At 36.0% G+C, this 15656-nt stretch overlaps 2 protein-coding genes and 1 long non-coding RNA gene across 3 annotated transcripts; 1 reads left to right on the plus strand and 2 right to left on the minus strand.

Moving 5' to 3' along the window:
• Positions 1 to 1019: 1019 nt before the first annotated feature.
• LOC117133981 lies at positions 1020 to 2587 on the minus strand. The gene is made up of 2 exons (XR_004458066.1): positions 2357 to 2587; positions 1020 to 2280 (listed from the first exon to the last, which is right to left on the minus strand). It is a non-coding gene; the product is annotated as an uncharacterized LOC117133981 (long non-coding RNA).
• LOC103868058 (glutamate receptor 2.8) lies at positions 2327 to 13905 on the plus strand. The gene is made up of 6 exons (XM_009146150.2): positions 2327 to 2717; positions 3800 to 5109; positions 5269 to 5581; positions 5757 to 6163; positions 6406 to 12774; positions 12935 to 13905. The coding sequence occupies exons 1-5, from the start codon at positions 2438 to 2440 to the stop codon at positions 6973 to 6975; spliced, it is 2880 nt and encodes a 959-aa protein (XP_009144398.2). The 5' UTR covers positions 2327 to 2437; the 3' UTR covers positions 6976 to 12774; positions 12935 to 13905.
• LOC103868059 (protein C2-DOMAIN ABA-RELATED 1) lies at positions 13707 to 15606 on the minus strand. Its single transcript, XM_009146151.3, has 3 exons — positions 15208 to 15606; positions 14291 to 14386; positions 13707 to 14220 (listed from the first exon to the last, which is right to left on the minus strand). Exons 1-3 carry the CDS (start codon positions 15316 to 15318, stop codon positions 13921 to 13923), a joined length of 507 nt encoding a protein of 168 aa, XP_009144399.1. The 5' UTR covers positions 15319 to 15606; the 3' UTR covers positions 13707 to 13920.
• Positions 15607 to 15656: the final 50 nt, after the last annotated feature.

Genomic DNA, 15656 nt, shown 5'->3' on the forward strand with positions numbered 1-15656 from the left:
ACTAACCCCGACCCGAACCCGATAGAACCCGAACCGGTCCCGAACCGAACTTTCATATAATCCGAATGGGGCTGATTTTGATAAACCCGAAAAACCGAAACCCGAATGGATAAAACCGAAACCCGATTGGGATCCCGAATGCCCAGGCCTAGGTGCAATAATAGAAAAAAATATAGAAAATATTAAATATTAAAAATGTGATGATGTATTACTTTTTTGTTTCTCACTTGATGATGACACACAAGAGATCAAATACTATTTCTATATCTATACGTTTTAAACCTATTTTCATTTTAATAAGATGACGTAGAATCTGTTTTTCATTATATTTCCTGATATATATATGTGTGTGTGTGTGTGAAGTTTGTTTATTAAGGACTCACTAGATTTTGATCCGCGCTTTTGAAGCGCGGATTTGTTGGATTATAAATAAAAACACACTTTGATATGAATTAGTATTTTGGGTGTTGTACATTATTATATTACAAAGTTGTATATATCGATGAAGAAAATTTATTTAAACTTAATAAGTTTATTTGAGATTTTGTATGTACACTTTTACGTAACTTTCTATCAGAACTAAGCATTTTATCTGAACCTAAAAAATCAAACCAAAACTGACACGGAAATACATATTCAATTTGTGTCCACGTCCAAGACAAAGTACATATTGGGTATATTTTTCGACCTGCGGGTTTCGATTTATGAGTCCTATCTGAGAACCGATCGGCTACCTAAAGTACCCAATTTTTTTTTGTATCTGGGTATTTAAAATATGTTTTCGGTATTATGGATATTTTTAAGTTAAAAGAGTAAAGCTATCAAAATTTTACTTATATATTTTGGGTATTCGAATAAAATTTTGGGTATTTTTCAATTCTTTAGTTTATATTTCGGGTAAAAAAATTGAGTCGTTTAAGATATTTGACTATTTTTGGGTATTTGTTTGAGCTTTCAAAAAATTTCGTGTTTCAAATATTTTTTTGTTTTCGGGTATTTAGAGTATTTTTGTATCCTAAATATCCAAACTAACATGACCCGTCATATACTCAAAAATTATAATTATTTAAATTATTGATGCGAACTGATCCAGACATGAAAAGAACCGATCTGAATCCGAACTGAAAATATTCAAATACCTAGTTGGTCTAATGTCTGGAAACCAAAAAGAATCATTCCATACTTGGTCTGAGACCCGAATTCTAAAGCTTACTCTCTCACTCTCATACAATGTGTGTATTTTATAAGAGTTATTGTTAGGTTGATGAGATTTAAGATTTACTTGGCACATTTTTTCTAATTTAATATTGCAATCCCAACAATAATCTAAGAACATAATACAAAACCTTTAACATTGTCCACAATGTCTGCTATAATTTGCTTTTAATAGTGTTGATATTGGTACATCATTAATGGTAGATGTTATAAGTTGTAGATACTATAGGTGGGTACGTTTGGTAACCATTAAGCATTTTTATACGTAGATAAGATAAGTGGGTCAAAAAAAATTGAGATTAAAGGAGAGGTTACATATATTTATAAATGTTAGAGAATATTATTTGGTTGCTATATAGTAAAGGTTTGTTATAATATTTGATTATATATAATAGATTGGACTAAAAATGAAAGGGTGCAATAACCTGTTTAAGTAAATTTTTTAAGATTCTTTCTTTTTTTAATAGTATAGATGAGAATATTTTTTTGATTGATTTCTTTCTACGAAGACAAAAAAGTTGTTCTATAGAATGTTTGATTTCCGCACTTTTCATTATTTAAAAATTTTTCTAAATCAAAATAAGAGAACAATATACTGATTTTTTGAATAAATAGATAGACTGATTGAGGGACACTGACTTCAGTTACCTTAAATTTTTGTATGCTAATCGCCTAATCCACCAACTGATATTAGAATCTAACTATTCGAATTATTACATAAAATTTATGACAATGAAAATTCTAAGAAACCAAAATCAATGCTGGTATTTTAGAACCCCGTATCTCACTTGAGGTGGCTACTTATTTTCTGTTTAATTGTTTTTCTATATAAGATAAGTTCGAAAATTTGTAGCTTTGCTTTGCCAAGAAATTTCATCTGCGCTGTATTTCAAATCTCATCCGACTCTTTCAAACAATTGTTTTTTATTACTTTTTAGTCAACACTAATGTTTTTTTTTTCATTCCTAGACTTCTTCTTTTAAGTACCAATTTTGGTAATATCATTTCAAAGTCTTCATAGATCTTAAGACTCTTTCAAACCGATTCATTCCTCTCTCTCTCTCTCTCTCTCTCTCTCTCTCTCTCTCTCTCTCTCTCTCTCTCTCTCTCTCTCTCTCTCTCTCTCTCTCTCTCTCTATACATATATTATATATGTAACATAACATAACATAAATGGGAAGTTAAAAGAATCACATTAGGTGTCCGTATCCCCAATCTTTCGATGATGAAGACTACTAAAAAAACTCGTAACACCTTTTTGAGTCACTTTGTCTTGTTCCTTTCGTGTTTTGTGTTGATGGAAGTTGGTTTAGGACAAAGCCCGACAAGTGAAATTAAAGTAGGAGTAGTTCTTGATCTCAAAACAACATTTTCCAAGATCTGTCTCACTTCTATTAATATGTCGTTGTCCGATTTCTATGGAGATCATCCTAATTACCGTACAAGACTTGCGCTTCATGCCAGAGATTCCATGGAAGATGTTGTCCAGGCTTCAGCTGCAGGTTCGTTTCTTTTCTCTCTCTTACTTCTGTTCTACATGTATGGCTGTTGCCTGATTTCCTATACGTAGTATGTTATTAGATTTAACTGAATAAAACATACTTACTAATTAAGAAGTTAAGGTAACATGCAGACATGATTCAGCTGGTTACTATTTTCAATGAATCTGAACAATCTTTCCGATGATTATTAGAATTCCAAGTTGTTTGGAAGTCTTCTTTTGTGGTCTTTGTTTAAAGTATTGGTGACGATTGCTCTTTCAAATTTTACTATTAAAATTCTAAGTTCTCTTAATGTGGTCTATTCTAAGAGAATTCTCTGGATAGACAAAATCTCATGTCTCTTTCTTTTCTAGAAAGTCTTGGCGAGAAGCCGAATTGTATGGTTGAAAATTCATGTTAATATATCGTCAAAATCATTTCTCATTCTTTTCCTAAAATTCACTGGTTTTCTAATATATTAGATCACTGATGTAAAATCATATGCATGATAACATTACCACAAATGCTTTCTCGTATATTAATCAATGTTATTTCATTGTCATTATTTATCAATATCATAAAGATATAGGGCGGTTTTTTTCTTATCTTAAAGAAGTTATATGTAATGAACATCGAAAATTATTCAACATTTACTAACTTTTTATTAATGTTATGTACCATATGATGTGAAATAAATAATTAAAATTTTAAATATATATTAAAAGTAAGCAAACTAATTTAATTGATTCGTAATCAACATTTTTAAATAGATGATAAGAATTATATTGTAGTTAGTTAATTAAAGTACTTGCATAGATGATTAATTTCCGAAATTAAACATTAATTAAGATATTGTATTTTGGACAATATATATGAGTAGTAACTAGTCATTTTATTTTTATATGATCAATTTGTTTTTTTTTTGTATACCAAAAAAGAAATCATTCCAAATATTCTCCTGCCCAAATTGTTTTATGAAAAACAAAATCAAAATTTATTTCGTCTAATATGTTTAGGACACACATAATATTCTAATAATAAATTCTGTAGAACAAAGGTTTGTTTTATATTTTCTCGAGCTCATTCAATCTTTTTGTTTGCAGCCTTGGACCTGATCAAGAATGAGCAAGTGAGCGCCATCATAGGACCAAGAAGCTCTATGCAAGCTGAATTTATGATAAGAATGGCCAACAAATCTCAAGTACCGATCATCACATTCTCAGCAACAAGCCCTCTTTTAACGTCCATCAAGAGCCCTTACTTTTACCGTGCCACTCTCGACGACTCGTGCCAGGTGGAAGCCATTGCGGCCGTTGTTAACTCCTTTGGGTGGAGAAGCGTCGTGGCCATTTATGTGGACAACGAGTTAGGTAAAGGAATTATGCATTCATTGTCAGATGCTTTGCAAGACGTGGAAGTCCACAGAAGTGTGATCTCTACGGAGGCTAGCGATGATCAGATTCTAAAGGAGCTTTATAAGCTTAAGACAAGACAGACAAGGGTATTCGTTATCCACATGGCCTCAAGACTCGGGTTCCGGGTTTTGCAGAAAGCTAGGAAGATCGGGATGTTGGAGAAAGAGTATGTCTGGTTACTATCAAATGGAATGACGAATATGATGACACATGATGGTCGTAGCTTAGAGACTATGCAAGGCGTGCTAGGTGTGAGGAATCATGTCCGTAAATCAAAAGAGCTTGAAGATTTTCGTTTGAGATGGAAAAGAAAGTACCAGAAGGACAACCCATCGACGAGGGATGATGTAGAGCTGAATGTTTTCGCATTATGGGCGTATGATTCGATCACTGCATTGGCCACAGCCGTGGAGAAAACCAACACAAATAACATGAGGTATGATAACTTTAGCGCTTTGTCAAATAACACGACAGATCTTGGGACCTTAGGGGTCTCTCTCTACGGTCCAAGTCTTCTGGAGGCTCTCTCCCGTGTAGAATTCAAGGGTCTAGCAGGAGAGTTTAGTCTCGTTAACAGGCAGCTCGTGGCATCAACTTTTGATATCATCAATGTTGTTGGAAACGAAGAGAGGATAATCGGAACATGGACACCAAGAGATGGACTTATGAATACAAATTCAAAGAAAACTACGTTGTTTTCAAACGAAAGGTTGGGGCCGGTGGTATGGCCCGGGAGTTCGTATGGTGTTCCAAAAGGTTGGGAGGTTCCAACGGACGGTAAGAAAATTAAAGTAGGCGTTCCCGTAAAGCAAGGCTTCTTCAATTTTGTGGAGGTCACGACAAATCCGATCACTAACGTAACAACCGCAAAGGGTTACGCCATAGACATCTTTGAAGCTGCTCTTAAGAAGTTGCCATATTCAGTCATTCCTCGTTACTACCGTATCGAGTCTCCAGAAGATAACTACAATTATTTGGTCCACCAAGTCTATGACGGGGTTAGTTCTTTTCTTTTTTTTTTCTTCCCATATTCCCAATTTATAACAAAATTATACAATCACCATTCGTAACAAGTCCATAATATATAGTAGATTAGATAATTTTTTTCTTTAACGTGTGTTTTTTGTTAACATATTGTTAATTAATAAATGACGCAGACGTTGGATGCAGTTGTTGGAGATATAACCATAACAGCAAATAGGTCAATGTATGTTGATTTCACCTTACCTTACACAGAGTCTGGAGTATCTATGTTGGTGCCGCTCAGGGACAACGAAAACAAGAACACATGGGTTTTCCTGAAACCATGGAGCTTAGACCTATGGATCACCACCGGTTGCTTTTTCGTCCTCATCGGTTTTATTGTGTGGCTGTTCGAACATAGAGTCAACTCCGACTTTCGTGGACCGCCTCACCACCAGATTGGCACCAGTTTCTGGTTCTCTTTCTCCACTATGGTCTTTGCTCACCGTAAGTTCTTACAACAATCAAGAATACGATAGTGATAAATGTTAAGTTTATTGGCTTAATAACATATATTATAGTAAGAAACAATAATATTAAAAACAATTTTATTGTTATTATTATTATTATTTTATAATTTAAACAATATTATAAGGTAGAGAAATTGTTTGTGTGTCTATAGGCGAGAAGGTGGTGAGCAATTTAGCAAGGTTTGTGGTGATCGTCTGGTGTTTTGTGGTGCTTGTGCTCACTCAGAGCTACACAGCGAATCTCACCTCTTTCCTAACGGTACAACGTTTAGAACCAAGAGCGACAAGTGTGGAAGATCTAATCAGAAATGGGGAGTCTGTAGGTTTCCAACATGGGGCTTTTGTTAAAGATACTCTAAAAGGTCTAGGATTCAAGGAATCACAGCTCAAGTCTTTTGGTTCTGCTGAAAAATGCGACGAGCTTTTGTCCAATGGGACATCGAAAGGTGGTATAGCAGCAGCTTTCGACGAAGTGGCCTACCTTAAGGCTATCCTTTCTAAGTACTGCTCCAAATATGCAATAGTTGAACCGTCCTTTAAGACTGCTGGTTTTGGGTTTGTAAGTTCCTTATATTCTTCACTTTACTTTTAAAAAGGATTTTTCAAATACTGAAAAGTATATATGTATTTCCTTTTTTCTTTTCTTTAAAAAAAGTTTTTAAGGGTTTTACCTTAGTTTTAAAAAGGGTCTTTTAAAAATACCAAAGAGTAAGTATGTATTTTCTTTTTCTTTTCTTAACAAAAAAACAGTATGTATTTTCTTTGCTCTCGCTTATTTTGTTTCCGTGATAAATGTGGTAGGCATTCCCAAAGAACTCGCCTATGACAGGAGATGTATCAAGGGCTATTTTGAATTTGACACAAGGTGAAGAAATGGCAGGCATCGAGAACAAATGGTTCAACCGTCTCAGCCTCGCTAGTGAATGTCCTGATCCAAAGACTGCTCTTTCATCTAACCGTCTCAGCCTCAGTAGCTTCTGGGGTCTATTTCTAATAGCAGGCATTGCTTCATTCCTGGCATTTCTCATCTTTGTAGGCCACTTCTTGTACGAACATAGGCACACGCTCTGCGATAATACCGAAGGTTCCTTGTGGAGAAAGCTAACGTCTTTGCTCAGAACCTTTGATGCGAAAGACACAAAGTCTCATACTTTCAAGAACAGTGCCGTTCATAATGTGAGTTCACCTGTTACTCAGTGTACTCCGAGCCCTTCAACTTTGCAGATGAGACCATGGCCACGAAGTATGTCATTAAACAGGGAGTTTGAGCTAAGACGAGCCTCTTTTTTCATGAGTGAAGAACGTCTCACCACGCAAGCGGAACATAATAAACATGGAGAATCTGATATTGAATCTGGATCTGAACGATAGCTAGAGAGTTAGAAAAAATATGATTTTCCTTTTATTTAAAGGTTAGAAAACAAACTCACCCAACAATTTGAACCAATCGGATCTACAAAGCTAATTGGGCCGTCGCTCAAGGTCCACTGTTTAGATACGACCACTACATTATTTTACAAATATATTTCATTTTTTTAGTATATGTATCAATTCTGCTGTGTTTTGATAATGTTTTTCCATAAACACCAATGCTTCAACTTTTATTAGAATCTGCAAACTTCCGCCTAAAAACAATACATTGATATGCTAATGCTGTTTCCATTACCATTCATCCGTTCCAATTCCAATCATTCTTTTATTTTGAAAACGATCAATCATAATACAAGCTTCAAAGTTTTACAGGTGACAAACGATTTCCATAATTCAAAATTATTATAATCTAACATTAAAATTTTCCTAATTGTTTGTATATATTTGTGTGCACTTATCTGTATTATGAATATAAACCACTAAATTAAAAGCAAAACAAAATTTCCAATCAACTAAATTTTCTAATCAACTAGATTTCCGGAATTTCATGCATGCCAATAATATTCTAAAACATAAATACCGATCTTTTCGAATCAATAACCATATATATCTAATTACTTTAATAAAAAATCTTAACTTTACTCAAATAAACTAAAATCTCGATAAGTAGTTAAATTAAGAAAACTGAATATCATGATTCTTCGGAAAAAATTTAGAACACTTCCATGCTAATAAGTGATACATCATACTGTCACTTACTACCTTATACAACTCTGGCTCTTTTGTCTTGTTAAATTTTTTCGCATTTATAAAATTGTTAATATCATCACCAGTAGGTTGCTTTTTCAAAAAAAAAAAGAGAGTAAAATATGTGCATGCGGTAGACCTCTTTTCTAAAATTCAATGGGATACATTGCTGTGAATGTAAAATAAAAAAAATATATATTTAAATGATGATATTGCTAACGTAATATAATTGAAAATATTTCTTATTAGGGTTGACATTAGTTAGTACAAGATGTAGTTTTTCCTAAAACTTTGTCTTTTTCTGGTTAACTCAGTCATGAGATCATCAAACTTAATTTTGAAAATTTTAGAAATGATTTCGAGACCGAAGAAATTTATTAATGTATAGTGTTTATTTCTCCTGTATACTACATATATTTAAGATTTACCACAAAATCTTTGCTGTTTTATTATCCTCTCTTTGCAGCTAACCATATTTAAACTTTCAACCTATTTTTATCGTATTCATTTCTCTTTTTATTCATGTCAAAATAAAAACCAAATCTTTAATATGGAAGTTTCATGATTGAATCCTTAAATGTAAAATTTAGTTATGTGAATTTTTGGGTGCGATCATACCAGCACTAATGCACCGGATCCCAGGAAGTCCTCGTGTTGCACCCTTTTTTATTAAATTGATCAAAAAAAAGTTATGTGATTTTTTATAATTTTAATTATATTAAACAATTTGAGAACATGAATAATGATCCGATTACAAGCGGAGTCACACAAAATCACACAAATCAACTATCTCCTATCTACCTTCGCTCAATCCATATCATCGGCGCGTTCCGCTAGACCGCATTTAGTATCATTGCGTATCGATTACCGTATTATACCTTGACTCAACTATCGAAGTTATATCTCACTTAATATGTAAATTTCTTACTTCTGGTATAATGCACTTTTCTTGCCCAAAGGATGATTATGCAGGTATACATAAGGACCAGGAGAACGTGGGTTCAAGGTTAAAACAAGAAGAAATCATCAGTGAACCAGACCCGCAATAAGGACTTAAACCAGTCACTAGCGATCTATTGAAACTAGGAGATGTTTCGGTTCAAGCACATGAGAAGGTACAAAATAATTTAAATAAATTAGTGTTCTCTTGTTTTGACTCTTCCAGGACTGCCATGATATGCTTGTCTAGTCCCAAAATGTATGAAACATGTACATCATTTAGCAACAAACCTATGAAGCAAAATAAGGTGGTCTTAAAGACAGATGACAAGGCACCACCAAAGGAGCATTCTTGGCTTAAACACTCTCTGGAAAAGATGGCATTAGAACCAGCAGCATCTTAATTCAGGAAGAACCCCCAGACCAGTCATCAAACAGACAGGCTGTGCCATTAGATGCACCAATCAAGCGTCCAAATCAGGTAAGTGCGACTATTCCTTGTTTGATAATCAATGAATTGGAAGTTGTGCATACTGGTTTATTATGCCCTGAAGAGTTTGAAGAAAGACTAGGATGTCTAGATCATAATTCTTGTCTTCGATCACACTTAGAAAAGAAGCAAGAAATTTTTCCATCTGTTGAAATTGAAATACATCGAACTGATTTATATTCTGATTATTCCATGACTGCCATAACACACTTGTCTCTAGCCAAAGATGTTGAGTTTATGACAGGAACCAAAGCTGAAGATTTTAGAGGAGATCTGTCCAAGACCAAGATCAAACCAGACCGGACCGGAGGGGTTATCATATCCTACCTGTTCAAAGAAGAACAACCAGATGCACCATGCATCACTAAACCAAAATCTTACCACAGTAAGACGGGGGTGTATTCAATATAATATTTGAGGTGATTTGACTTTTAATAGAGTTTTAGATGATTTTAATAAGTTGCAGAGATTTAGGTGATTTATGTTAAACCACTCTAGAATATAACTTAAAACCATGAGATTTGGGTTTTAATTTTTTTTTAACTAAGAAACTCCACCTAAACACCCTAAAATCACCTGAAAACTTTAAAACTCCACAACTTAAAATATTTATAAAAACAGTGGATTTTAGAGTACTTTACGAAATGTTAAGTTCAATAACAGTGGATTTAAATGAGTTTTTAACATTAATGTTTGAATAACATTGAATTTGTTATTTTAATACAAATCACCTAAAATCTTCAGTTGAATACACCCCCTTAGACTCCCAAAGAGAATGAAAGCTGACTTGATCTGTCTTGGTGCAGGTTATCCAGTTTTGAGGTCGAAACCTTTTCAAGGGGGAGGAAATGTTGTGGGCACAGAAACCATACCTGAACCGAAGCTCAGCCAGACAAACAACAACTGCAACAACTGCCTCAATAGAGCTACCAGCCACAGAGGTTCATTCCAAAGAGTGCATCTCAACAACCAGAAGAAATATTGGCATTAAACCAATTTTCACGGAAGGTAAACTCAACAATTCATCACTGAGGCTTGGAATTACAAGAAAAGCTTCACGGAGAAAGAAGTTATGGATTTTAAAACTGGAGGTTTCCCAGACCGTCCAGTTGCTAGTATCAGCTCTTAGAAGTGGATTTAAGCCCAATCATGAAGCGGCCCAAGCCAAACTCAATTATGGACTTCAAGAGGGATGTTTTGTGGATCCAACAAGCCAAGAATCATGAGGAAAAGCCCAGTGAAGTTGAAGATATAACAATTTTCTTAAACCGGTTATAAGGAGAGAGTTATGGAAAGATTGGGAAATCAATTCAGCCAACAATCTCCAAACCAAGAATACTCAACCAAGGAAGCTTCCACGCGATCCAAGACATCCAGAGGACACATCCAACGATCCAGAAGAGCCTTACATCATTTTACCATACACCAGCAAGTATTAGAACAAGAGAATCTTTATTTCGGGTAACTTGCCTTTTTCGAAATCATTCTTTCTTGGAGGAATTAAGGATCAACGGCTCTTTCCCTTCCAACCAGAAGATACCAAGATAAATGTGAGTTTATTCAACAATCATAGACTCCTATTTCGTGGATACAAAACCAAGATATCAAGATACAAGATCAGACCTTCCAAATGGCTACAAATCAGCCTAACGGCTAGTTCATTGAAGACAAAGACCATCAGCTTTATTTTTTTGTATTTTCTTTCCTTTCTAGAGTATTAGAACGTTATAGTTTATTCTTGTTCCTTACAAAGAAGAAATGCATGTGCTCGGCTGTAGATGGGTGTTTCGAACTCAATTAAATGCAGATGGAACTCTAAAGAAGAGGAGATCTAGACTTGTTGCAAAAGGCTATGAACAATCTGAGGGGATTGATTACCTTGATACCTATAGTCTGGTGGTACGCACTGCAACCATACGACTGGTTCTTCATACAGCTACGGTGATGCAATGGGAAATCCACCAGTTCGATGTTCAGCACGTGTTCCTCCATGGTGACTTGAGTGAGACCGTTTACATGAGGCAGCCTGCAGGCTTTGTGGCCAAGGATCATCCTGATCACGTGTGCCTTCTTCGCAAAGCCATCTATGGTCTGAAACAGGCTCTCCGAGCTTGGTTTGACAAATTCAGCACGTTTCTCTTGGAGTTTGGCTTCACTTGCAGCTTCTCTGATCCTTCCATGTTCATCTGCATCAAAGACGAGAACATCATTATTCTCTTGCTTTATGTGGATGACATGTTAGTAACAGGGAACAACTAAAAAGCTACTTCAAAACCTACACGATGCTCTCAACACTCAGTTCAAAATGAAAGATCTGGGTCAGCTAAGCTACTTTTTGGGAATTCAAATAGGTTGTTCATGTCTCAGCAAAAATATGCCGAAGACCTACTAGCAGTGGCCCAAATGGCAGACCGCAGTCCTATGCCCACACATCTACCTCATGATCTAAATCGAGGAACTCCAAAAGATGAACTATTCTCAAATCCCACCTATTTTCGCAGTCTAGCTGGTAAGTTACAATACTTAACCTTGACCACACATGACATACAATTCGCAATGAATTATGTATGTTAGAAGATGCACTCCCCTTCGGTCACTGACTTAACCACCTTAAAAGGATCGTAAGGTACGTTAAAGGGACTGTCACGATGGGTGTGTCTTTCTCACGACATACTGATTTCAGTGTCACAGCCTTCAGCGACAGTGACTGGAGAGGCTGTCCCTCTACCAGCAGATCAACTGAAGGATTCTCTACTTATTTAGGATCTAATATTGTATCGTGGTCATCTAAGAAGCAATCTACTATCTCTAAGAGCTCTACAGAAGCAGAATATCAATCTCTATCAGAGACAAGATCGGAGGTTACCTGGCTGTGTCTCGTGCTTAAGGACCTCGGAATCCCTCTTTCTACTACGCCTCTGATGCTCTGCGACAATCTCTCCACCGTGATGCTTGCAGTGAATCCTTCGTTCCACTCCAAGACTAAACACTTCACCAGAGACCACCACTACATCCGTGAACGTGTGGCTCTGAAAGCTGTCAAAGTCAGGAACATCTCAAACAAGTTTCAGGTCGCCGATATCTTTACGAAGTCAAGCCGTACCTGCAAACAAGACAAAGAAGACATTAAAGCTCCCAACGTTAAAGACCTGTAGGCGGCGTCCGTAAAAGCAAACTCAAGCTCACAGACAGCTCATGTGATTGCAACGGCTAATAAATTCCAAGCTCTATGTGATGAGCTGGCAGAGACATCTTAAACCCTAGTAGAATTCTCTATATAAGCAATTGTAAACAAAGAACAATGCAAGAGAGTTTATGAAATAAGAAAGTTTTACCTCTTCACCTCTGTTAAGCCTCTGCTTTCACACCAAACAGAACCATGAGCAGAGCACCATTGAAACAATCAAGACTGCTTCTCCGGGAGCTGAGAACCGGTGCCGTGTAGAAAAGAAACAGAGAGAAGGAAACCGTCAGAGCTGTAACGGGGAGGCTATAGACGACCCCACCGAACAACAACGCCTCTTGTCTCCACGGGCCTACGCTTGGAGGACCGACACACGCCGCTACACTGAAGCTGAGCTCGCCTCCGAAGAAGAAAACACTCTGGAGCTCTCTAGAGAAAGGTTTTGTTACAATGAATAGAAATTTTTAACAATGCAATCAGAAAAATTTACGGCTCCTCTGTTTGAGCCTTCTGCGTATACCACCGTGTATGCTTGGGCGCAATGTTTACATACAATCATCGAACGAAAACATGATAGTGATTGTTTTCTTTGATTTTAGGTATGAGGAATCCAAGATTATTGAGAACAATACGTTTGTGATCAGTTTCCAACTAGATTCTGATAAACTATAAGGGGTAAATTAGGTGGGCTTACACATTGTTGCATGTTTTTCGGCATTCAATTAAAATGCAAAGTAACTATTACATTGTGTCATTCAGTGTGTAAGAGTATTTTACAGGAGAATTTTTTTATTAAGCACACACTTAAGCTAGTTTTAAAGAGACAACATAAGGAAAAGAGAGAAAAGGACGAGTCAGTGAAGGATTAGCTCGCTATAGATCACTAGCTGATATGTTCACGGCCACCACCAACTGTAGTCCATTGCATCTCGTTCTTTGACCTTTTGAGTTGGGTTGAGTGGCTTTTCTTGTAAGAAACTCTGAGCAGAAGCGGTCATGTCTGCATGCATTGCAAGGACTCTGTTTCAGGAGCAGACTCCCATAGCTCGAATAACGCAAACCCGTGATCACACTGCTACTCCGGCGGACCGGCCATATCCATTTCATCCACAACCACAGCTTCATTTGGAGGGTTTTATGTAGTATGTATCATTGACTTCCGAGACAAGATAATTTTAGGATAGATCTTCCCTCAATGAACAGTGGCTATTTGGGAGGTTGGCAATCTTATTAAAAGCTAGTACTTTCTGTGGGTGCAACCTCACAAATATGTGCTTGTGTAGCTAAAACTTCTGTATTTTCATTGATATTGCTTGGAATATTGCTCTAACAAGAGTAGCCTTTGAATTTAATGTGATCATGTTTAAGCTATATGAGAAACAACTGTCTTTGAAACCAAATGCTACACTTAGTTATTCCTCATGGACATGCACTTTTTTGGGACTCAAATAAAAAAAAAGAAGACGAGATTATTACATAACCAGTTCGAGATTCTTTCTCTGACCAGTTGGAAACCCCACCGCAGGTCTAAGTTCTAAACCATGTATGCACAAGTGACGAAGGATCGGATCAATAAATTGGTGACTTAAATACCCTTTGAACCGGGGACATCGATCCACTCAAGCTGTATCTCTACCTCTCCACATTCCACGTGCTGGAGCCTAAGGAACATGTTCTGAACAAGCTTCCCTTGGTTCCACACAATATGGCTCTCTTCAGACAAACAGTTCTGTCTGGTCGGCTGTATCTTCATTATAATAGTTCCATTGGGAAGTCCTCCTTCGACCTTAGGGCGGTATTTAACGGCTTCAAGATATGTAGCAATGCTGAACTCTGCTTCTCCCATCTTATCATCCGCCGAGAACAAGTCCTTGTCATAAACTGTCTGCGTCATGACAAAGAATGCTTCATTTCTCGGGTGAAACTAGCTAAACGAAAACGTAAGGATCACTTACGAGTTTAATGGGTAGATTTGGATCAGTCACAGAAAGAGTCAAGTCGTCGTTCCATTCGGGGTTTACACTGTGTTTGATCACGTGGGTCTTCAGCTTCTGTATCAAATAAACAAAATTATAAAAAAAAAAAAAAAACATCACAAACTACAAGATTAGGATACAATTCAGTTAAGTAAAAGAATCAAGAATTCTAGTATGCTTTTCTTATTTTTTCTTACAAAAAAGCATTTGATAGTTTTTGATTCTTATTATGAATATGTACAGAATAAATATCGCAAGTCATCATTTCAATTATTTTGTGGTGGAAATGGAGTATTTTTGTTGACAGAAGGAAGAAAGTTGGTGGCTTGGAGTAAAAAAGTACCAATATGCCAGTTACATAAATTCAATAGATTAGTTGTACAAGGACCCACAAATAAGAACATAATCATAAGTCTTCTTTTTGCAGAGGAAAAAATATCACGTCTTCTCAACCACTACCCTAGCAGAGAAGAAAGATATGCAAAAGTCTAACCACTCATTTATATTAGTTTAAGACATAAAGACACCATAACCACTCTTCAAACATATACTAGAAATCAAGACCAAAGACTTCACATTAGTTAATGCATAACTATGACATGTACAGCCTCTAAGTCTGCCTTCAAATCCCATTAACACCTTAAATCTCAGTTCTTCGTGAAATTATGTTGGAGATCTATACCATCAAGAATAAGTAAACCTCATCAAAAGACCCAATAGAGTTATCACTATACAGATCATATTATTTTTTATTGATTACCAACCAACATTTAACAAACACACCAGACTCGAGCAGATGCATCAATAGATTTAGTCTTTTTTTTTTTGAAACACAACAACATATTTAGCCAAACATGCAAAAACTGAAACTAAGAGACCAAGATATTTTCCTTTACCTGCTTTCCAGAGTGAACGACGACGTAAGGATCACTGCTTGAGATATCTCTAATGGCGAGATTCACTCCCCTCTTTACATGAATTCTTAGAAGGCCCAACAGATTCTCCATTGCAAATTTGGTTTCTTCTTCTTTCTTGGACTCTCGACTGATTTAACAATTTGGAAAGCTGTGGTAGGTTTTAGTATTTTATATAGAGATGCGTCAGAGGAGAGAAGGTCTCATTTGGTTTACAATAAGTTATTTTGTTATTTATCATTGACCTAAGAAAAAATATTTTTATTATTCTACCTCTGGCAACCTCTGTCTTTTTACATACGGAGAATATATATACTATTAACTTTGTTTCCCTTGTGGTCGTCATTTCAAAATACATGAAAAGAATCAATAGATTACTGGATCACGGAGTGAGATATTCTATTAAATTTTGCAAATATTTTTGGATAAAT

This window comes from Brassica rapa, chromosome A05, assembly GCF_000309985.2.
Source record: "Brassica rapa cultivar Chiifu-401-42 chromosome A05, CAAS_Brap_v3.01, whole genome shotgun sequence".
In the NCBI taxonomy this organism is placed as follows: Eukaryota; Viridiplantae; Streptophyta; class Magnoliopsida; order Brassicales; family Brassicaceae; genus Brassica; species Brassica rapa.

Coding starts and splice junctions, on each gene's coding strand:
- LOC103868058 (XM_009146150.2), top strand. CDS start 2,438: ATGATGAAGACTACTAAAAAAACTCGTAACACCTTTTTGAGTCACTTT. Junction 2,718..3,799: donor TGTCCAGGCTTCAGCTGCAG/GTTCGTTTCTTT, acceptor TTTTGTTTGCAG/CCTTGGACCTGATCAAGAAT. Junction 6,164..6,405: donor AGACTGCTGGTTTTGGGTTT/GTAAGTTCCTTA, acceptor TAAATGTGGTAG/GCATTCCCAAAGAACTCGCC.
- LOC103868059 (XM_009146151.3), bottom strand. CDS start 15,318: ATGGAGAATCTGTTGGGCCTTCTAAGAATTCATGTAAAGAGGGGAGTG. Junction 14,387..15,207: donor TCGTTCACTCTGGAAAGCAG/GTAAAGGAAAAT, acceptor TATTTGATACAG/AAGCTGAAGACCCACGTGAT. Junction 14,221..14,290: donor CAAATCTACCCATTAAACTC/GTAAGTGATCCT, acceptor GTCATGACGCAG/ACAGTTTATGACAAGGACTT.